Source organism: Prinia subflava, chromosome 2 (assembly GCF_021018805.1).
Source record: "Prinia subflava isolate CZ2003 ecotype Zambia chromosome 2, Cam_Psub_1.2, whole genome shotgun sequence".
Lineage (NCBI taxonomy): Eukaryota > Metazoa > Chordata > Aves > Passeriformes > Cisticolidae > Prinia > Prinia subflava.
The window spans coordinates 94,736,744-94,759,940 of record NC_086248.1 but is presented as its reverse complement, the minus strand read 5'-3'; the positions used below and the strand labels follow the sequence as shown (position 1 = coordinate 94,759,940).

At 43.1% G+C, this 23,197-nt stretch overlaps 1 protein-coding gene across 2 annotated transcripts in view; it reads right to left on the bottom strand.

The window, feature by feature from the left end:
• The window catches only part of TGFB2 (transforming growth factor beta 2), a 59,443-nt gene that overhangs the window by 4,300 nt on the left and 31,946 nt on the right, over positions 1 to 23,197 (bottom strand). Inside the window, exons 2-6 of one of the 2 annotated variants that reach the window (XM_063391060.1) lie at positions 18,649 to 18,812; positions 3,911 to 4,043; positions 3,682 to 3,792; positions 1,790 to 1,964; positions 1,067 to 1,220 (exon numbers count right to left, since the gene is read on the bottom strand). In XM_063391060.1, the coding sequence (XP_063247130.1) occupies positions 1,067 to 1,220; positions 1,790 to 1,964; positions 3,682 to 3,792; positions 3,911 to 4,043; positions 18,649 to 18,812 (737 nt within the window). Of the gene's footprint in view, positions 1 to 1,066; positions 1,221 to 1,789; positions 1,965 to 3,681; positions 3,793 to 3,910; positions 4,044 to 18,648; positions 18,813 to 23,197 lie in introns of those variants that run through there. The other variant, XM_063391061.1, reaches the window with a different exon arrangement.

The window sequence follows — 23,197 nt, the reverse complement described above, 5'->3', positions numbered from 1 at the left end:
CTCTTTCCTTTAAAAACAAGTGCAGTTCCAAAATGTGTACACCATTACTCCACACCAGCACGGAAACATACTCACCTTATTTATACCTCTGTCTGCTGACATTGCTAACAGTACAATGTCAGAGACAGTGACAGCTACAAAGGGGTCTGTAAGCTCAGGAGAACATGGTATCATGGTTTTCCCAACCAAAAGGAACTCAAGCCATCCCTGGAACACAGCGAGTTCTCCCTGCTGGCTGACACTGATCTGTCATTTTAAGGGAGGCTTGGAAAAGGGGAGACATCATTCTTAGAATGGACTCAAGGGTGAAATTCTTACTTTATGACAACTATGATGCAAATGTCTGTCTCTTAAATTTACTGTCTAGACATCCTCAGTGATAGCTGAGAGGAAATTAGCACTTCACAGCAGAATACTACTCATCCTAAGGCAGTTGGCTAAAATACCACATCTAATCCCTAAATAAAAAGTCCCATCTCAGACAACTATGATTTGGTTCTTCAACATCCCATACACAAAGTCCCTCCTCTCCATATGAATTTTCAAAGTGTAAGGAAGAATATGTCCTTTGCAGTAAGAGAAAGACAGCTATCAGTAGATTTTCATTAAATTCAGCGTGGCAGGTGCAAACCTCGCAATGGCAGGTCATAAAAGTAGGTGATGACCAGGTGGTACAACTCAGCCCTTTAGTTACTCTGAAAAGTGCCTCGCTCAGTGTCTTTGCAGACCAAACTCTTTGTGCCATCTTCCACTCATGTCTATAATGAAAGGCTTTTTCCAAGCCACCTCCAAAGGAGACAGACTCTCAAAAAGTATTCAGTCCAACCGTGTGTTCATATCAATGAATATATATATTAAAAAAAAGTAAATCTCTGGGCCAATACATTTCTCCTGCTTCAACACTAGCTTGAGGCCATGTGTGAGTTCCTCTCTAGGGCCACATTTCATCACCCTTAGTTACTGAATTTAACTCTGGACACTACTGCTAATGTCAGTCCCAGAAACACAGCTCAGCCTGCAGTTATAAAACAGAAGGATTGGTAAAATTAACAAATCCATTACTTACTCTGCTGTGCTGAGTATCTGAGCTCCATAAATACGGGCAGGCTCCTGCACAGAAATTAGCATGGTATCCTTTAGGTTCATGAATCCATTTCCATCCAAGATCCCTCTTGAAGTCAATATAAAGTGGACGCAGACAGCAATTATCCTGCACATTCCTGGGAAATAAAATACAAACACATCGGTCACAACACAGATAACACCAGAATAAAAATAATCCTGTTGCTTGCTCCCTGAATGATCCTTTATAGGCAGGCAAGTCTGAGTCACAAAAATTCTCAACTAAATCAAATCAGCTCATGCTGTAACTGAAATGACAGTTATTACAGGATGCTTAGACATGGCAGGACCTGCTCATATGGACAAAGCTAATCCAGGCTTCCCTGGAGGACTACTCAAGTGTTTTTCTAGAGGTCCTGCAGAGGAGACTCTGAGTAGGTGAACAAAGTGAAGGTGATGATTTGGCTCTAACTATGGGGCTAATGCATCTGGGAATCATCCCAGATGGAACTGAGCTTCTGCTGTCTAAGGTCACAATAATCTGCCCCTGTTTCTGTGGGACTGGAGACCGCCAGGCAGAGACCTGCTGCACACAGACCCTGGGTCTGAGAACAAGGGTGTGCATTCTGTATAAATGCCAACTGTAAAGAAACATGATAAACAACTGCATGACACTTCCCAGGCTGGTAGGACTGTGTAAGAATATTGGATGTGCAGGCATAGTTACCTAAAACAATAGGCAGCATCTAGAGCACGCTTCTTCCGCCGACTGGGCTGTTGCGACTCAAGTCTGTAGGAGGGTAACAACATTAGCAGAAGATGTGGGGTCTTCCCACTGTATTTTTTCCTATTGGACTTTAAAGCTTTCACATCACCACTGGAATATGTGTAGTCATCAATACCTTCAAAAAATACATTTTGGTGATAAACATTGTGTTGCTTTTTCTTCACAAATTAAATAAACCATCTCTTAAAAAAAATCTCTCAGAAACTGGGCCATGATGGTGTCAGCTGGGCACATTTACTGGGGAAGAGGGGGCAAATTTCAACCCAAGATGCCTAAGATATTCACAGTTCTCATGTTAGCTATTGTATCAACCCTCCCCCATTCACATCTGTTCAATGGCATTTCAGTACATTTACCAGAAACATTTAAAGGAGTAACAGAGAAGGCAATTTCAGTCACTGCATCTGTGTGTCTCAGCTTCAAATGCCCCAAGCAGTGATTCTTTTGTTGCTTCAGTTAGAGCAATACTCCCAACTTTTAACAGGTATGTACCTTTTAAAACCTTTTAACACACTTAAAGCTGCTCTGGATACCTCATCTTCATTTCCCACTCTTACTTCTATCCCATTAGTTTCCTCCATCACATTCACTCCTTTCTGATACTTGCAAATCTCCTGTCTTTCATTGCCACTTCACTTAGATCTGCTAATTTTCCCCAGAAAATCAGTTATTCTAGTCTCTTCTTTTATGGGCATGGCAAAGACACTGATCAAAGTATTTCCTCTTGAAATGGCAATCCTTGGCCTCACATTCTGTATTTTCTTTTAACTCTAACTGCCTTATTAGCTTCTTATCATGGCAATGGCACAGACAAGAGACTCATAGGAGTCACGTTATGCCTTTTGTTAAGATCCTTTAGAAAATCAACCTCCCCAACCAGATACTACCATATAAACAAAAAAAAGGCACACTGTTCTTTTCTTAACATATGCAATTATAGTGACCAAATACCATACTAACAATTTTTAAATGCACACAGTGGCTTTAATCATATTCACAGTACATATATTTACTTACAGGAAAAAATTCCAATGCAGTGAAACAATGGTTAGAAAAACTTAATACTTGACAAGGAATATAGCCAAATACTTGGACCACAAGTGAACCAAATCATGATACACTTCAATAAATGAGAACTTGAACAGAATTTAGGTTAAAATTGGTTCTAATATAGCTATAGATTCATATGTGCTGGTAGATGGCAACTGTAGTACAGTCAATTAAATATAATTTCTCTTTGTGAAACTGAAAGTTCAACAGCTTAAAAACACAAGAGAGCTTATACAGCCTTGGTATATTTACTCCATATCACCTTGCCTGCTGTCCATAAAGAGCAGATATATCCATAACCCTCACTACATAGTTTTTTATTTTTTAATGCCCACTCATTCCAATCTGTTCAACTAAGTCTGACTCATTACAGTACTAGGATGGAGAGCAAAAATTTTTTATTTTGAAAATATTGAGCTATTTTTTATTACTGTCCAATATTGGATGGCAAACTGAGCAAGACTCTTCACTAAATCCAAAATTGTACGTGTATCCTGTGGGCATGCTGCGAATTGTAACACAGACTCTTAAGGACATCAAAGCTGCATGCATGGAATGAGACAGCTTTTTCATGCCTTCATATTTTAGAATTGTTCAGTGATCTAGTTTTATCCTTGTGACTTCAGTACCATTTCCCACTTGCTAAAAATCATGATTCTCAAATGAGCAAGTTCTCAATCAGCTGAATGCCATTTAGGAGGCAGAAACAGCTTCTTGTTTCCTTCCTCAATTAGTGCATACCACAACATCTTCAAAAACTGGAGATTTTTTTCTTTCATTACCTGCAAATCTTGCTTCAAGCTCCTCACTTTTATTTGGGATGATGTAATTATTGGAAGGCACAAAGGTACAGCATGGACAATGTAAGCTTATCTTAAATCCAAGATTCCTGTCTGCAAAACACAAAAGTGAGTGGAGTTGGTTTTTACACATGGAATGACTCTGAAATACTCCTGAGTTAATGGAGGAGCAGCCGGGGCAGGAGTGCAGGCAAAGAGCACTTTTTGTCACCTCTGTGATGGAGCCACTCATGTACAGCCTCAGTGACATCAAAAGACAACCATTCTCCTTCAGCTCTTGTTTTAACTACTTTGCTGTCGATATAGCGCTGTCCTGGTGATGATAATTCTTTAGATTTTAAAACCTGCAAGAAACAACAAATAAGATTGCCTACAGGTTAACATTTACCTGGTTGCTTTTAAAGTGGACCACTAACATTAGAAAATAGCACAAGAAACTATTACAGCTGAAACCTCTATGCAGTTTATAAACATTCATGCACATTTTCAGAAAGAATCTTCCTAGGGTGTGTAAAGAGAAAAACAATGTAAAAAACACCCTAATGAAATCAGCTTAGGCTCCCAAGCAAAACACACCATCGCATATCCCTTTGTGAGAGAAATCCCACAGAAAGAACTGACCTGAAAACTTAACCTGTAATACAAGTGCTGGGGAGATCACAGTAATCATCAAAAGAAGCTATGTTACCTTCCTCAGTAATACTTACATTGGCTAGAGCATAGTCAAAGTCCAGGCTGTACAATGTAGTCTGTACACTGAGGGTATTACACTGCTCTCCTATAACTAACCTATGGTACTGCCTTATTCATGCTTTTAGCCTTCCCTCTGATTTCAGGTACTAATCATACATTAAACAGATGGCCATGCACGGATTTGTGCAACAGGTGAGGCTGCTTCCATCCAAACTTTGATGCAGGCTGTATTTGTATTTGTGTCAAATGTTTCAGCAAAGCTTCTACTCACCAAGCAATAACAAAATACCTTAACAAAAGAAACCCAGCCCCTGCATGACCAGAATTTTAAGTGCCCACAGTCCTCCTCATCCCTGGCAAACAACTCAGTGGGTGCCTTCCCATATACAAGCACAGCCTGCTACCGTTTACCCTAACTCTAGGACAAAAACACTTGGACTTTTGGCTGCTAACAGGTTTCTGGCTTTCTGGTTATTACCCTGTTGATAGTTTTGTGATGCAGGGAGCTGGAATGCCACGCAACATTAAGCCAGCTCCAATCAAGATAGCACACGATAACATCACTTTGTAACTTTTGGCATGCCAGCTGTGCGACTTCATATATTGTTTCGGGTTTTTCCTGTCCTTAAGCACCCAGGTCCATCTCCAAATGAGCAACTGACAACGTCTCATTGTTTCCTCCTATTTTCTCAGCCCAGAACAACCTGACGTCTAGCAAGCACAGCTGTAATAAAATCATGGTGAAACCACATAATACATGTAAAGAAAAATATTTCAAAAGAGGTGTGAAACTATGTCATCGTGATAAAATCAGGCTTTTCGTAATTGAACAGGCTTGAAAAGCTCAGATTCTGTCCAGCACGTGGAGGCAAAATGTAGAGTCTCCCTATTTACTGCAAGGCAGGGCTCGATCTCTCACAGGCCAACAGCATGGCTCCTACAGTTAGCATTTGTCTTACGAAAAGAACAGCAACACGAAAAGCTCTTTGTCTTCCTCCTGATCAACACATTTAGCAAAAAGCCATGAGAAGATGTTGGTTCAAGTCCAGAAGATTACTGAGAGCCCCTGGTAGGCGATGCCGAGATCCCCAGTAGAAACTAAGGGCACTCAAACAGTGAAAGGTGGGACTCCTTTTTATGAGGTAACCTTCAAACAAAGTGTCTGAGCAACTGTTTACAGAGAGTCTGGCAGCAGCAGGGGGACTACCATTGCTCAGAAGTGCCAGAGGGATGAGAGAACCAGTAATCAATGCTGGGAAAGTCCCAGAGAAGTACAAATATAACTTTGCCTTCCCTTTGGTCTTTATCAGGTCAAGTGTTTCTGAGGATGTAATGCAGCTGTCATTCTGCAAGGATGTGTTGGGACTGGGGAAGGGGGGTGTGGGGTGTGAGGCAAATGGGACACAAGAACTTGGCTCATTTCTCTTCCTTTCTGCACAGTCATATCTTTCCAAAGACTCCAGAAACTGCATACCTCAGTTTTGGCAGTGATGTAAGGACTAAAAGTATGTAATGTGCCAGAAGCAATCTCCTGATGTTAACTATAATTGGTCTTAGACATATTCTGAAGACACAGCTGGGCCTTGGTATCAAAAATAAATGTATTTATCCCAGTCTTTATCCCAATTGCTACCAAAAGACAGAGTCAAGGGCTGTCAGTGTGTACCTGGAACAAAAGGCATTTGTAAAAGTACAAGAAATCATCACTGCACATATCCAATGGTACAAGGAAAATCCATCCTCATTGCTGAGCTGAATGACAAGAAAAGTGTTGGTGGCTTTCTGAACTGTATGGCACTGTGGGATGGGATGGATACTGTGGATTAAAAGAGCTGGGTATTATCCATCCTATGGTACCTACAATATCTGAAAGTAAAGTTTCTCCCCATGTTGTTTACACAGCATGTTCAAGAAGAAAATGATAAAGAATGAGGGAAAAAGTCACAAACTAAGTATGAGATAATTTCAACAATTGACACCATGGGTTAAACAAACACTGGCAGATCGTAAGCAAAAGGCTGTTAAGTGAGAAGAGCGTTGCACTTAGTGAAATTAACTTCAACCTCCTTCTCTTGGGTTAAGTATCTTTATAGTGTTAGGATGATGTATGATCTTAAAAATCTGAGTACTTGTAAGCAGGAATGATCTTCTAGCCTCACCATTTCCATTTTCCCTTCTTTTTCTCTTACATTTTTGCAAGTGTGGAAAGCAAATGGAAGATAAAATCCTAGGCTGGATCCTCAGAGTCCATTTCCTCCCACAAAGTAATCTGATTAAGTTTCTTTTCCTACACTGTTTTCTATTTCCATCCACACTGAAGCAATTGCCCTCTATATGGTGGTAAACAAATGGGCCTTTTTGTAGGAATCTCTCAGAAATTTTTACAGCTACAATATATTCTTCAAATGAGTCTTCCAGAAACTACTACATGAAATAAGCATCTTAGGTTCTCTCTGCCATTTCCCTGCTTTGGTTTGCTGCTTTTTACTTTGCCTTACATTTCTGGTTTTAACCTTCCCCATCAGCAACATACCTTTTTCTTCCAATACACCCTCAAGCCTACATCCCCAATGAAAAACTTCTCTTTCATTGTTTCCAATCCTTTCTTCCTATTAGATCAACTAATTTAGTTTCAAGAAAGAATAAAAGCCTTTTTTGTGCCTTGCAGCTTTAGTGCTTGAAAGCTTGTCTACTTCTTCCAGCCACACTGATGGGTCTTGGAAGAGACATTACCTTCAGCTGTAAACATTGCCTTGCCTTACCTATAAACACCACCTCACCTTCATGCTTAGCCCATCACAACCACATCAAACACTGTTATCAGAACTGCTGCTGCACAGCTCATACCTGCAGGAGCTCAATGAAAGCCTTTGTGCAAAACTTTTCAGTGCACTAAAAATATTAACAGAAGGCAGGGGGAAAAAAAGAAAATCCACACAAGAGAAAGTCAACTGAGTTAAACTTCCCCTTTAATCCTTTCTTACTGCCTTCTGGCACCCTACCCAAACACTCCCTCTTAAAGAGGCAAAGAGAGTTTGCTCTGACTACAAGCCATGACGTGGAAGGCCAACGTTTCCCGGTGGGGGAATCCTGTGCATCACCCACTGCATGCAGAGACACAGATCCCATCATTTGCATGAGCAGGAGACAGAGTTTCCACAGAGGCAGCCCCACCTCCCTCACTGAGGAGGGACATCCCAACACCCACAGGTACAAACTGCTGGTGATGCACCACGTACGTGTGTGAGCACACACACCCTCACACACGCCTCAGAGAAGGCTCAAGGCCAACAAACCTGGGTTCTGGACACTGGGTCTGTCCAGGGATAGCTGCTTACTTGGTTTTGCTTTCAACAGAGTGATAATGCAGCACTGCCTGTTATAATAAACAATTACACATAGGTGAACATAGGCATACGATCACATGCTGTGCAGGTGAGCTGTATTGGAAGAAGCGTTACCAAAAGGTGATCCACCAGACCCCTAGACCAGTAGACAGAGTAATTTTCATTCAGTAGCAGTACTCTAAATTCTAAGGACAGCTCCAGTTTTTTATACCCCATTTTTGTATGTGATTCCTCCCTTCAACAGAAAACCCACCAACCAAAAAATTTCCTAATCTTCTCTTCACCAGTGTCTTGTACACTGTCTCCTCCCTACCTCCTTCTATGCCCACTGCTAACCTACCTCTAATACACTTTTTTCCAATTCTGAGGCTTCTTCAAAACACCTGGTGAAAAAATGATCTTACAAATACCCATGAAGAGTCTCCAGATATCACATACATGCAGCTACTGCCAGCAGATCAAGGTGAAACAAGCACACGAATAAATGAATAATGCAGGTAATTTCAGGAAATGGCTCATGAAGAAGCCAGATGCAAACAAAGCATTGCTCTTGTTTGTACAGCTCCATGTGTTTAGGCAGCCCAGCCGGGGATCTTGGCGATGACAGCACTCACATGCCACCCTCATCAGGCCTGCCAGATTTCTGGTATTTTACAAGTCCTGTTGAAATCTACTCTTCATCCTGCTGTCTTCTGGGGGAGAACCTCTGCTCGGCTGGCAGGGACTTGTCTGTGCTCCTCCTCATCCATTAGAGGAGGCTGACCCATGATGTTATCTTGAAAGCATATCCCAAATCACCATGACCAGGGCATTCAGCAGCGAAAAATTTTAGTTTTCTCACAAACTGGTTTCAGTAGAATGAGGAGTTTCCAGAAAATACTGTTTTGTAAATTACTTCTGTCACTTGCCATGCTTATTTTTCAGACTAACTGGAAAGCATGAACAGATATATTTTTTAAAAAATCTAAGTATCAAGTATCTGAAATTTTCATTAAAATACTGGAGGATGAAACTGTTTATTTATAGGCACACATGTTTATCCCCTCAAGAAATTATCACACACTTCTGAGCATAAAAGTAAGGATAAGGATTATCTTACTCTGTATTTTATAAACTGTAAAGTACACTGAGAACACTACATAATTCATGATAACAAACAAACCAGAATACTTGCAAAATTAGCAGATGCATGACTTCTTTAAAGAATGGGTCACATCAGAAGTTGACATGAGCAGAGCAGCAGCCCTTGGCGTCAGTGTAATTAAACTAGTTCAAAAACAAACTTGAAAAAACTCCTAAGCCCAAGACTCTGTTAAAAGAAACATAATTATTTTGCTCAAAGTTTCCTTTGCCTACTCCCCCGCTCATATATTTAGGCAGCTAAAGCAGGGGATAACTGAATCAACACATTAGTGTATGTATTCTAGACAATAACCACTGACAGCAGACGCCAGAACAGCCTGTCTGTGACTCATTACACGGCTAAAAGGAAAAAATTTGACATGAAGATACACTGGTTCTTTCAAATAACTAGAGCTCCAGAACAGCAACTTGTTTAGTTCATTTCAGATTTGGTATTCTGGCCAATAACTACTTCTAGTCTTCTATTGTCGCCACAGTCAGATGCAGAAGAATAAGAAAATTACAATTAAGGATAATTTACAGTGGAATAGTGTTGGCTAATAAATTCATCACCTCCTCAGCATGCAAACAAACAAAAAACTGAATGTGGTTCAGCAGTGATGATACACAGGCTGATGCATCAATGACATACATCTGGTGCAGCCAAGAAAACCAAGGGCATTTTATAGTTGGGTTTGAGAATTATGGTCACCAACTCTTTGGAAACATTTTTGGTGACTTAGAGTTTCTTAAAACCAGTTGATGAACTTTCCAAACATAGTAATAAGATCACATGGCCACTTAAAAATATCTATCCTGTTTCCTGCATTGCCTTGCAACTTGAAATGGCCACTGCTATCAGCCAGTGTTGGGTTCTGCAGTCACTGAACAGCAGTAAATATGGCATTATCTTGTGAAAACCTGCCATTAATCTGTCTTTCCTCTCCATTCATTCTGGACTGTCTGATCTCCTCCCTCCAGATGCTGTTGGCCCCCTGATAACTTCCTTCCTTTCCTTCCCTTCTCTGTCATTTCAGACTCCTGTGATGTTCTTGTGTGTTACAACATCTTGGCAGGCTCACTACTCTTTCTCTTACTTATCAGTCATTATCCATGATTTCCACTGGAACTTCACGGGCCTTTTAAAAATAATGGAAATAACCTGATGTACTTGTGAGCTTAAAGTAAATAAACCCAAACAATGAGATCCAGTGGTAAACCACGTGCGTATGCTGGTTAACACGAGAGCAGAGGCAAGTTCAGCTATTCACACAGCATGGCTGAAAACTGCCATTCAGGAAGACCTTTTCTGAACTAGAAGAAATTGCAGGGGACTCCAGCCTAACTCTCTACACTGGAATGACCAGATTCCCAAGGTCTGCATATGCAGCTGCTTGGCGTTTCCAAATTCGTACATACTATTCACCCTACTGAAAGATTCACTCACTGCCTGGTTCCAGATTTCAAAGGTCTCCTCGGACAGCTCTCGGGGACTTCAGCCAGCTCTTTCTGAAACTTGCAGTTAAAAAATGGCCATTCTAATTATCAATCCTTTCTCATTCCCTGGTTAAATCTGAGGCCTTTGATCCTATTTTGGATGCAAGGAAAAGCAAATCCTTGATTCTGCTGCAAACCTCTCCAGTTTCTTACTCACTATACGTGAAAACATATGGTGTAAAGTGCAAAGCTTCCATGTAGTACCTTTTGCCAGATAATCGGGAATCCACTGGCTATCAGAATCTTAGCTGCCTCTAATCGCAAGAGACCGGCCGTGTATTTTTTAAAAAATTGTCAGTGTGAGTCTTCAAACTCTTCCTGTAGCCACTCCTGCAAAGGAGCAATTCAGAACCTGCCTTCAGTGCTGTGGAGTTAAAAGGGCTTTACAGTCCCCCTGCTTATCAATTAAGTCTTTCCATTACTTGCAATGGTCTCCGAACCAGGCTCAAACTGAGGGCAGAATCTTTAGAGACTAGTATATGAGATGCAGAGCTTCTGCCAAAACACAAAGAAAGGTATGGAGCACTTGCCAAAGTTTGTAAAAAACCCATAGCTCTCTGATCCATCTGCTCAGAACTTGCCAGACACGTTCTTCATGCAAACTTGCAAATAAAAAGAACATATTGCACACATAACCCAACCTCTTTTATATCTGGATGGGCCACAGCTGCAGAATGATTCTCTTACAGTGCTGGCTGATGCTCCCTTAAAGGTAAAAGAAGGTGAAATGTGAGGCGGGTAAGGAGATGAGCCCTTGAGCAGGTCAGAAAGGGAGGGGAAGTCAAGTGTGTCATGGAATCACTGTGACTGACTCATTGCATCACCCTGCGGAGAGTGGATCAGCTCTGGGAAGAGAGCGGATCCTGGGAAGGGATTTCCTCTCCATTTGCTCCCCAAGCAGGGCCTTCCTCCTGATACTGGAGATACATGTGCAGTGTAAGTTGGGGACAGAGCCCTGAGGCCATCCAGCCTTGATTTATGTTCAAGCAGGCAGGAAGGCTCTGCATTGCATAAGCAATAAACAAGAACGGAGGGTCTGGGGTCCTTCTCTTGGAAGATTCTGAAATATTGAGGGCGATTTCCTGCCATTTGGGAGATTTTAAGATAGCTCCAAAGAAAGATTTTATATAAAATGAAGCAAAACAAAAAAAAAAAATCCCATAAACTTATCTAGCCTTTAGCTTTAACTTGCCAAAGGCACATTATGTTTTATTAAAATATCAACAAAGAGGAGCCAAAGTCAACAGAAACAGAGTGGGTTCTCCTGTCTTCCAGCCAAATCTCCTAGATCCTGCAGGGTACTCCTGTGTTCATCTCCCCTTTATGCACAGGTTTAAACCCTCTTCTCTTCCTTGGTCCTGTCCCTGACAGTCATATCTCATCTTCATGTGCATTTTACTACAACATTTTGGCATGCAGCTTTCTTGGCTAAACGAATATTTGGACATAGTACTTCCTCCAAGATACTGTCTTCTTCCACAAGTCCCTCCTCTTTCTTCCCTTCCTCTTGCCTGCCCTGTTAGCTACAAATCCCAGTTCTCCACGAGATTTTCTCTTCCCACCACCTACAGACTTCCACCTAAACCACTCCCATCCTCCATTTTCTCCCATCATCTATTCCTCTTCACGTTGGCTTCTCTCCAACAAAGCTTCACATTGTTTCCTACAGCCCCCCAGAACAGGACCACCACCCTTCCCCTCCACAGGCTCTCCAGCACATGGCCATCAAGCCAGCCTGACGTTCCTTAGCCCAGTGACTACCACGCTGAGCTGCCTAGTTCCAAATTGCTCGTGTCCCGGCGTAATGTGAGCTTGGCTACCCCAACAAGCCCCAGCCCAAAGAGCAGGAACCCAAACCCAGCTGTTGTTTTCAGACCCATGGCCTGCATTCCCACACCCTCAGTGATCTACAGCACCACAAATGGCAGTACAGCCATCCATGGCTTGCATTTCTACACATGGCAGGGTCCAGATGGGAAGCACCTGCTGGTCCTTGCCAGGAGCTGATGGAGATATTATACATTGTCTTCAGTAACTGCTCTATTCCTGGCAGGAGGCAGGTGCATCTGAGATACGCTCTCAAATTCCAGTGAAGAGGATGCAGCCATAAATACTTCCCCTCATGCTCACAGAGCATTTGCTGAAGGTGCTCTAGACATGGCCTCCCGTGCACTGACATCTTTCTGTAGGGCATAGAGTGTTTGGAACCAGAAAAAGGGAATTCTGGAACAAGGAGAAAACAGCAATTGAACTGAAATATACTGCAAATTAACTTCCTCTGGTCCTGAGCTGTTGCTGGGGGAAAGAGAAAGAGTTTCATAGGGTAGAAAGTTATTACATCCACGCTTTATACTGGGTTTGGCACTTCAAAGAACACTGTACATTTGCCGTTCAACATAACCTCGTAACCTTTCAGAATGCAAGAGTCTGGTTTCAGGATATCAAGACACAAATTGTGAGATCCAAATGCACTGCTTTAGATGTGGGTCACAGCGATGGCAGTCAATTATAACCAAGTGCCCCAGGTGATATCTGTAATACAGACATCCTGCGCCAGCCCACAGCCACAAATCCCGCTTCATGGTATTTTCTTCCATGGCATTAGAGACAGCACTTTTTGGCAAGAAAAGAGAGCAAGGCCCCTCTGCTCCTGATTATACGGAGATCAGCCTGAAGGATCTCTGTTGCAGTCAGTGTAAATTGTCTCAGATTTGCACCATGGAGATTTGGCCCACATCTATAGCAGCTCACTCTAAACGTATTCCCCAACTGAAAAACAAGACAAAACACTGTCTGAATTGAAAGTATTTGAACAACCAACTGTGGCTTAAATTTAAATCTGACTCATAATGGGGTAATATGCTCCACAGCATCTTCCTCCTCATACCTCCAAGGGAGGAGAGAGGCCATGGAAGAAGTGGGGGTTACTAGTGCCTAGAGGACAGACAGTTCTTCCTAGACCCCGAGCAAGCTCCACAGGAGCTCTTGACATGGACTGGGCCCTCCACAACATGGAAAGACCAAAGGTCTGCTCCTGTCTGCTTCACATTCTTCACTGCAATCTGATGTGTCCCCCCAGCTTTAACCTGGCATTTTTCATTTGTCGCAACCCTTGCTCTGATACATCTCTGGGACATCCCTCCCATCCACAGCCTCTCAGGTAATCCCACCCACAGCAGCCTCAGATAAGGATGACAATAAAACACAGCGCTTCAGTGGCACTTTTTGAGACACTTTATGACGTGTTAACAAAACATGGCACCGCTTCCACAGGAAGTAATTATTACTTGTTATTGTTTGACTTCCTGTACATAATAAAAATACCTTAAACCCAATACCACAGCACTCTCTGAAGGATGTCTTTTCACTCTGGAAGGGTTTTCACTAGTTCTGCTTTGCAGTGGTGCCTATTTGTTTTCTGGAATGCTTATTCATAAAAGACAAGGCTTTTTTTGAAGGGTGCAGGGACTTTATTCATAAATACAGAAGCACCTTAATAAAAGAAAGATGTGATGAAGTCTTCAAAGCAGGCAAGAAAACTGATGAACAAAGACATTCCCATAACAACTGAGCTTTATCTGATCAAATTCCAATAAAGCCTGCATTTGGCATAAATCTTTAAAAACATAGCAAGGGCCACTGGAGGATGCTAAAACTTGTTTATTTAATATTATTCCTCCTCCCTTCCCCAAAAGCACTTTATCCTCTTAATATTTTCTGAAGTCTTGGTAAGCACGTTGGGAAGCGCATTGAGCGAGCATGGCACGGTGGAGGGATGGGAGAAGGGCGCCCTGTCCCAGGTCATGCCACTTCCTTCCTTCCCTTTGGCTTCCCACTCTCCAACGTGCTGATGATCAGCAGTATAACCATGAGATTAAGCCTCCCTTTCGGGCAGAAGAAACAACAGAAAAGGTAGTGCCTTTAAAGAATTTAATTCTCTGTGGCTTCACTTAACCAGAGCCAAGAAGAGACAGAAGCTTTCATACCAGCCTCATAAAAGTAACTTAATTCCTACTTCTGTGAGTTTTATTATTTTCCATCCTGAGACTACTTAGTATGTGCACTGCACTTCCCATCTGTGCAGGAACACACAGATGTGACTGACTAATCCTTAAATACCAAGAGAAGTATTCTGGGTGAAAACAGACATTTTCTGCACACAGAGATTACTCCTTGCCCATCGGCTTTGTGGATGCATGCAGGGCACCTCCATAAGAATTAATCTCTAGGATTCACTGCCTAGAGAAATCCAGATGGCAGAAGACCTGGCAAGCAGATTCATAACCACTCACTCCCAGCATAAATACGATGGGGCGCTCTCTGCTTCAACTCAGCCTCTGAGGTGGGAGCAGGGTCCTGCTGCTGCTGCTGCGCCAGGGGCCGGGACAAGGGGCCACAGCCCTGGCTCACCGTGCCAAGCAGCCCCAGACTGCCTTCCCGGAGTCAGTGCAAACAAGGGCTGTAGGAAAACACAAAGTCCCTTTCTGATGTGGTTTGGAAAAGGAAGCCAAGTACAGCCTGAGGAAAGCTTAGCTAAAAAGGTGCAGTTTTGCATTTCTTCTTTCATTTTAAGGGGTAGATCTGTAAGGTCAGAGGACCACACAAAGAAAGAATCAGGTGGAGAAACAAAATATTTATATTCTGCTTGCTTATTTTTTCAATTTACCCTGCACATCTGTCTCTAGCTGTTCCTAAAATAGTCCTTTAGAATAATGTTGTCCCTTCTGCACCAGTGGTATATATGCTACTACTAAACTGCCACTGCACTGAATCAGAAAGCTCTTGGAGGGCAATTAGAAGATGTGCACATGTTCAGGGACTGTCTCAGTGAACCACAGGAGAGCTCTTCTGAAGAGGGCTTCTGCCCCTCTCCTCCTGCTTGACTGAAAAAGACAAGGGGACAAAGAACAACCATTCCTTGAGACTGCAGGTATGAGAGGAATTTCAAAAACCCTCATCAAGAAGAACTCCACAACAAAGCAAAACACTAGGCAACCTGAATCTTGGTTGGAGGAGAAAAAAAACCCCTAATAATTAAATGTTGCTTATGCAAGATGAAAAACCACACTGTTCCTTCTGGGCACAACAGCCCTGGCAAGCCCAGCATGTATGTCACAAGACAGGAAGCAAAGCTCATGCACAGAGGAGGAGCAGCAGCTGCTCATGCCAGCTCCACCGGCAATCTCCTCTGCAAGGCTCACTCTCCATGCATGGCTTTTCATGCTGGAGTCAGACATCTGACTAAGTCTTCAGCCCTTACAGAAGATAGTTGCCTCTCCCACTTCCACTGAAATGAGGATCTTCCTCACTCTCCCCTTTTACCTCCCACGTTTGTACCACATTCACCACTAGACAACTCTACCTGCACTCTGAATACATTAATGCACAGCCCCAAAGCTCCTCCTGCACCACTGGGGCACCACGGCCTCCTATCCCTCCTTCTTCACCTTCATCTGCATAGAGTTTCTTCTTTCTAATCTCTAGAATTCATACAGTAAGTTTTAGAATGCTTTCTATAGCACTGTTCTACAATACACCATAGAACATCTCAAGTTGGAAGGGACCCAAAAGCATCTTGGGTCCCTTGTCTCCAACTTCTCCCTGCTTTTGCTTTTCCTTTGAAACACTGCATCCTAACCTCATGTGCTGTGATGGAGATCAGTTGCAGCAACATCTAGGGACTCCCATGGCAGCAGAGCTCCTGCCAAGGAAGCCATGCAGCTCAGACTGCCCACCACAGAGCTGTAATACCCCCATAACAAGGTTTTAGAAAGAGCTGCACACGAGATTGCAAGAAATAAACATGACCAAAGGGAAATGATCCAGAGACAGCTTGCCTCTCTACAAGCAAAGGAGCAAAGTAACATGCCTAAAATATGCCTGGCACAAACACACAGGGCACGGTGCCTTTGGCTTGCCTGTTACTTGGAGGAGAAAAGATCTAATCCTACAATAACCTGCACTCATTACTCACCTAACACTTCACTTAGTTTGCTCCACCCAGCCTAAAAAAGAAACTGCCTTACTCACCAGCCATGTATTTATCCAGGGACCCAAGTACCTGCCCTGGATGCAGGTGTCAGTCATTTCCATGGGCACAGGCTTGCTGGAGTCAGGCTCTTTCAAGTAAGCCCCAGCTGTTTCTCATCACAAGGCAAAATCCCAGCCAAGCAAAGGCCCTTTCTTCCATGCCTCTGCTGAACTCTTTGTGTCCCATGTTCCTCAAACACAGAAAGGCAATGAACTGAGCTCAGGCAACCACAGCTGTATTCTTTTCAGGTGGCTGACTAACAGCTCTCAAAAGTAGAACAACAGAAACCCCAGAGATGCCATCAACTCCTTTTAGGATGTCTGAACAGTGAGGTCAAGCCAGAATGCACAATTGTTTCAGCAGGCTGCTGTGGCAGCATCACTGGGACTCATAGTGTATTTCTCTGGGATAGCTGCTCTGTACAGGCAATGTGTGATTGCCTGTGAAACCAGAGATTCTCAATAGAGGATCTTAGCTTTCCATTTTAACAAATAGCACATTATTTGCTCAACTTTTCTGCCATCCTTGGAAAGGATGGCAGTCAGGTCATAGCCCCCAGTGACCACCTGTGGACCTGAATCACATTCAAATGGGAATTAACCTTTTCCTACATTTAAACAACACCTGAACAGACCAATGCACTTTTCCTGCTGTCAGCCTCCATGACTGGCTTTTACTGTCACTTCAGCAAGCCTGTGAACCCAAACTGCCCCTCTCTCTGCTTCAATTTTGGCTTCCACTTGACCAGACCAGGCAGAAAAAGGTGAATATTCAAAGCAAGGGAGAAGACTCAAATCTGCACCCACTGGATCCAAGCTGGACTCTACAGTGTTGCAAGCCCAGGACAGTGCCCAGGCACAGCTAATGCAGGCAGCAAGAACAGAGCTAAAGAGGGTCTCCATACACTTCTACAAGGTGATATCCTAGTCATCAGAATTTTCAGCAAAACATGTCACTGGTTCACTCATGGAACAACCACGAGAATAAAACTTCTGGCAGCTGGGCCTCTTTTAGTTGCTGTGTTTCTCAGTGAGGAGAACTATGCTTTAGATAAAATATGCTCTAGACAGTATTTGCACAAATGCACGGACTCTATGTTAAATGAGGTTTAAGGCTCTAAAGCCCTTAAAGATTAAATGACATAAATCTTGTCAACACTCAGGAGTGAAAGAGTCATGGGACATTTTCTTACTCATTCCACAATCCCTGAATTGTCCACTCCCTTGCCTCAAGCCCTGGACTACTATACACAGGCCAGGTTTGAAACTCCTAAGCTTTGCAACTCAGTTTTAATTCCATTTCTACAAGGAAGGCTTAAAAAGCTTCTCCAGAACACCGGCCAGAGAGAGGAATTTGACCTCTCTGTAAACTACAGTTCAGGTCAGGTGCTGGGAGACAGAGATCCTGGGAATAACCTTTATGATGTCTTGTTCTCACTTTTTTGTACGTTGTGAAACACAGAATCACAGAGCCACTAATGTTAGAAAAGACCATGGAGGCCAGCCTTTGACCAAACACAACCATGTCAACTGGACCATGGCACTAAGTGCCATGTCCAGTCATTTCTTGAACTCTTCCAGGGGGCTGGTGACTCCACCACCTCCCTGGGCAGCCTGTTCCAGTGCTAAACAACCATTTCTGTTAAAAAATTCTTCCTGATGTCCAACCTCCCATGCTGCACCTTGAGACCATTTCCTCTTGTCCTGTTGCTGGCTCCACAGGAGAAACCAACCCCCACCCGGCTACACCCTCTTCTCAGGGGGTTGTACAGTGATAAAGTCACCCCTGAGCCTCCTTTTCTCCAGGCTAAACACCCCCAGATCCCTCAGCCACTCTTCACAGGACTCCCTCTCTAAACCCTTGCCCAGCTTTGTTGCCCTTCTCTGGACATGTTCCAGCACCTCAATGTCTTTCTTCCAGTGAGGGGCCCAAAACTGGACGCAGGATCTGAGCTGTGACCTCACCAGGGCTGAACAGAGAGGGACAATCACTGTCCTGGCCCTGCTGGCCACGCCATTGCTGACACAAGCCAGGATGTCATCGGCCCTCTGGGCCACCTGGGCACGCTGCTGGCTCAAAACTCCAGAGTCCTGGGGCTCCGCTGCTAGGAAAAGTTTGCACCTTTCAGCTTTGTAGGATTTCGAGTGAAGCCCTTTCCAGGGCAGGCACTGAAACACGGGGCTGCTTTGCAGAGGGAGGGCCCAGGCGCTCTCCTCAGGGCCTGCTGTGCCCGCCGGGCGGGCGTGAGGCGCCCCGTACCTGGTAGAGCTCTATCCGCTGCTCCGAGACGCGGGCCTTGGAGTTCTGCAGGCGGAACACCCTGAACTCGGCCTTCACCAGGTTGGAGGCGTTCTTCTCCATGGCCGAGACGTCGAACCTGACGATGCGGAAGTAGAGGCTGTAGTAGTTCGGCGGGATGTCGTCTGCAAGAAAGCAGAGGGGTTTCACTGCTTCATGGCAAAACGTGTTGCTCCTTCAAACGTTCTGACACTTGGTCAGGGAAACACCTGAAGCACGGTTCAGTGTGCTGTGGTCAATTTAGTACTATTAACGATTCAATAAAAATTAAGAAAATCTACCCCACGCGTCTTTTGTAAGACTGCCATATTAACAGAGATTAACAACCACTTTCAACTCTCTTTCGGGTCATGCATTTAAACCTCCCCTCTTCCAACCTGCTGGTGGAAAATCCTGAATACTTATGAACTGAGAAAGAAACATAGCAGTTGGTACATGGTAAATGCCTTCAGGCTTACAGAGAGTTCACAGGGATCTAAGAGAACAAATAACAGCAGCTCATCTGATCTATATGTTTTCTGAAACCCACTTCCCCCCAGAATATGGAGCATGAATTAGCCAGCTTCAGATTTTATTCCACACCTAGTTATTAAAGGATATTTTTGGAACAAAACAGTCATTCTGATTATAGTGATGAGGGCTGGAAGAGAAGAGGAAGGAAAAACAAAGGGAAAAGGCAGGCAGACAGTAGACACCATAAACAGGATTACATGAACTTTGACCACTTGGAAGCAGTAAAAGTCATAAACATAACCACCCCTTACTATATATTGGGAAAAGCAGAAAAAAAACCCAGAAAAATGGCCTCAAGTCTTCAACAGCAGTGTCAGACATCTCAGTTCAGGTTTCAAAACAACATTTCTCCTTCCCAGTTGTAAAGCCTGACTAAGGGTAAGCAGCAAGGCAGTTTTGCACAAACCGGGTAACCCTAAGGGGGTTCAGTCATCATCTGAGGCCCTTCCACACTGTTCAGAGCAGTAGCACCAGGAGAAATTCGCCTGCAGCACTCCTGCCTGACACCCAAACTCCTCGGAGAGGAGACAGGAGAACAGAGTGGAAGGAGACAAGCTCACACACCTCAGAGAGGAGATGAAATCACTTTAAGGCCTGATGAAAATCTCTGTTCAAATGGAGCCAGCAGTTTCTTCTCCTCTTACAGTGTGAAAACTGAAGTAGATAAATTAAAAAAAAAAAAAAAGGAAAATTGTATTTGGGGGCTAGGGAGGCATTTTCAGCTGAGAAAGCACAGGTGTTCTCACAGTTACACATTTAATAACCCACTTGTAGTTCTTTGAATAAGTTCAAACTGACTACATTTATTAAATGTAGCTATGAGAAAATCTTTGATGATAAAGAAATAATCTCAGCCTCAACTGCAGATGCATTATAAGTGAGAGATGACAAGTTCTCAAAACACTTCAAAAAAATCCTCTGAAGGAGTACTTCCCAAAGCAGATCCTCAGGATGATCAAACAGGTACAACTACGAACAGGAAGCCCCAGACTTCCGTGATTCTATTTAATTAAAAAAAACAAAGATTCTCAGATTTTCACATCTGCAGTGCTTGAAAATAACCCCCCAGGCATCATAATCACTGTTCTTGGCTACCATGCTCATCGACAGGAAACTGCTACAATCTCACAGTAAGAACTCAAAGGCAAACGGATGCAAATTACTCCTACACCAAAGCTGCTCCTCTCTCCCATCAGTAACACATCCGAGCTGGAGCCTCTCAAAATACCAAGGGAAGGGCTTAAGTGTATGCAACTATGACCTTGATACATTCTGCAAATTCTTATAAAAGCTACTTGGTTCAGAGATTACATCCTCCTTCAAGAGAGAAATAGTATCTTCAGTTTATTTTTCCTGCTGTAGGAAACTCCGAGACTACTACTTGTTCTTCAGCCAAACCTAATCCTACTAGGAATATAATTTGGCATAGTAATATGTATATATAAGATTGATGCTTCCAGGATGAGTTGTAAGTTGTCCTTCCTTGTCATTTGTTTGAGGCATCAACCTACCATTTTGCTCACTGTGGACAAGCCAAACTAGAAGCCATTCACTTGCCCTGGCACAGACAAACCCTGTCCGTCTTGACTTTATTTTAGATTGAAAAGCCCTATTTAACTGTCAGTTTGGGTTATATTTAGCTTCTTTTTCCTAGAACTTTCTTGTGCTATCTTTGTAGGCCTTCTTTCCAGTTTCTTTGTTTTAGATACTGTATATTACAAATCTCTGAATACGCTTCTGAGTGGATATGCCTGAGCCATTCCTGCATTTACATTTTTTCTCTCTGTTATATATAAGGAAGACAGAGAATGAGTACTCCTTCAGTGTGCCTGTTTTTGTGTTTGCATATGTGCATTTGTATACACTGCAAACAAGTATTTATTTCCACTGGAAGGCAGGCATGGGACACCCTCTATGAGTAAGGAGGTATTCTTGTCTTACAGAAGTTTCATCTCCCTTCTAAGACAATTTTACATCTTTATATGCAAAACCTCACATAAGAAATTGGATTTCTTTATCATTCATGACAGTATCCACAGGAAGTCAGTTGATGAAAAGGTATTATTCACAGACGAAAAAATGAAGGAATGGCTGACTACACATTTGGGGTTTATGTGAAAATTAATCAACATGAAGACTGAGAAATGAGACTTGCAACTCTCTTTATAAGAACAGTAAGAACCCTGTGGAGTCTACAGGGTTTTGGATTAGCCTTTAAGTGATCTCAGATGCTGCAATTTATCTCTTTGTGACTCCACCTTAACCTGACAGTTGTATCAATTCAGATTCATTTGGATACCTCTGCACTCCCCTCTGGCCCCACGACTCCAGTAGACACCAGGATGACTACGATCAAGCTCGTCTGCAAACACAGTTCCCCTGCTGCAGACTGAACTCCTGAAGTATTCTTTGAACTATTATCATTAATGAGTGAAATTAAATCAGTATGTTTCCTGTAGCTAGGAAAACAAAGATTTCTTTTGTTTTGGTGGGAGAGAGAATAGTAAACACAATGAAAGGTTCCATTTTTATCATTTTTAAATTACTCATTAAATCAAACCTCAAAAAAACCTGAAGACTTCCAGCTGTAATAATCACAATCACAGTCATCACAGCTGAGATATTTATACAACATAGGTGGAGAAGGTGAAGGCAGCATCCATCCTCCTCCTCCCTTTAAGCTGCTAAACACCAAGCATCACAAGTTTACTCTTCTTCTGTTTGGTTTTTTTCTGTCTTGAACAAGCTGAAGCTTCATCAGCTGCTTCATACGGGACAGCCCGAACTGCCAGGTTAAAATGTACTCTGGTGTGTGAGTGATTAAGTGCAGGAGGACACTGTGGTTTCTGTGCCTCTCGCTGACTTTGTTCAATGTCCAGCATCCTCCAGGCTCCTGTGCCAGCAGCCTGGCCAGAGAGCAGCCCTGCTCTGACGAGGCAGAAAAGCACCACTGGGAGGGTGCAGGGGACCCAGCCCAGCACAGTCTCCAGTACTGCTCCAGGTTGGAACACTCTCCATGGGAGAGACTGAACACACTCTCTGGCCAACCACCCAAAACACCACCGGGCCCCCAGGAGCACCTGCGAGCACAGCAAGGTGGAGTCAAGCACCCTGAAACTGCAAGCAGGGCTAGGAAGTTTGTTTCATGCTGGAGATATTCCCCGAATCAGGAGCAACCCGCATGAAAGCATGACACTCCTGCCTTGCGCAGTTGTGCTTGCTGAGCTAAGCCCTGCACTTCCACAGCTTTCCTCACAAGTACTGCATGTACTGACATTTCAGGAGAAACAAAACACTCTGTTTGACACAGCTCTTCTGAGAGTTGAGCTTTCGTTCTGGCGAGGAAAAAGACCTAAATTCAATTGTATCCAAATGAGGCTTTTTTTTCCCCTCTGAATTTTAATTTCTGCTATTGAAACAGAAAGAAATCAATTACATGCACAGCCCAAGTTAGGAAATGTAAACAACTTTTCTTTTCTCATTGGAAGAGGCCAGACAGGCCGCCTTCACACATACACCCACACTGGAAAGGCTGAGAGCCTCAATCTAATCCTTCCATCAAGGGCTTGTAATAAATGCTCCAAAGATTTATTTTTATTCCCTTTTGTGTTTATTAAACTTTGGAGGGTTTCTTTTCCTTTTTCTTTTCTTTCTGGTGCTTTGCCCATTCTTTATTATGGCAGCTACAAAACACGGAGTGCCCTTTTCTTCTCGCTCTCTTTTTTCCTTCCCCTCCTCATCTTTCTAACTGCAGTACATGAATGACTGTGTAGTAGGCTTTGAAGCAGCACATGCAAATATTTATAAGAGTAGCTTGATTGTTATTAAATGCAGTTGTTATGCTTTCCACGCTCTGGCAAGCTTCCCTAACCTCTTTAACTATTAGGACCATTTATGCTGTTTAGATTTCAGCTCACTGATAGCAAATTCTATGGGTTTTTTTTTTCCTAACAAGCAGCATAACACGACATCGTTTCTCCCTCTGTGTGAATTTCTC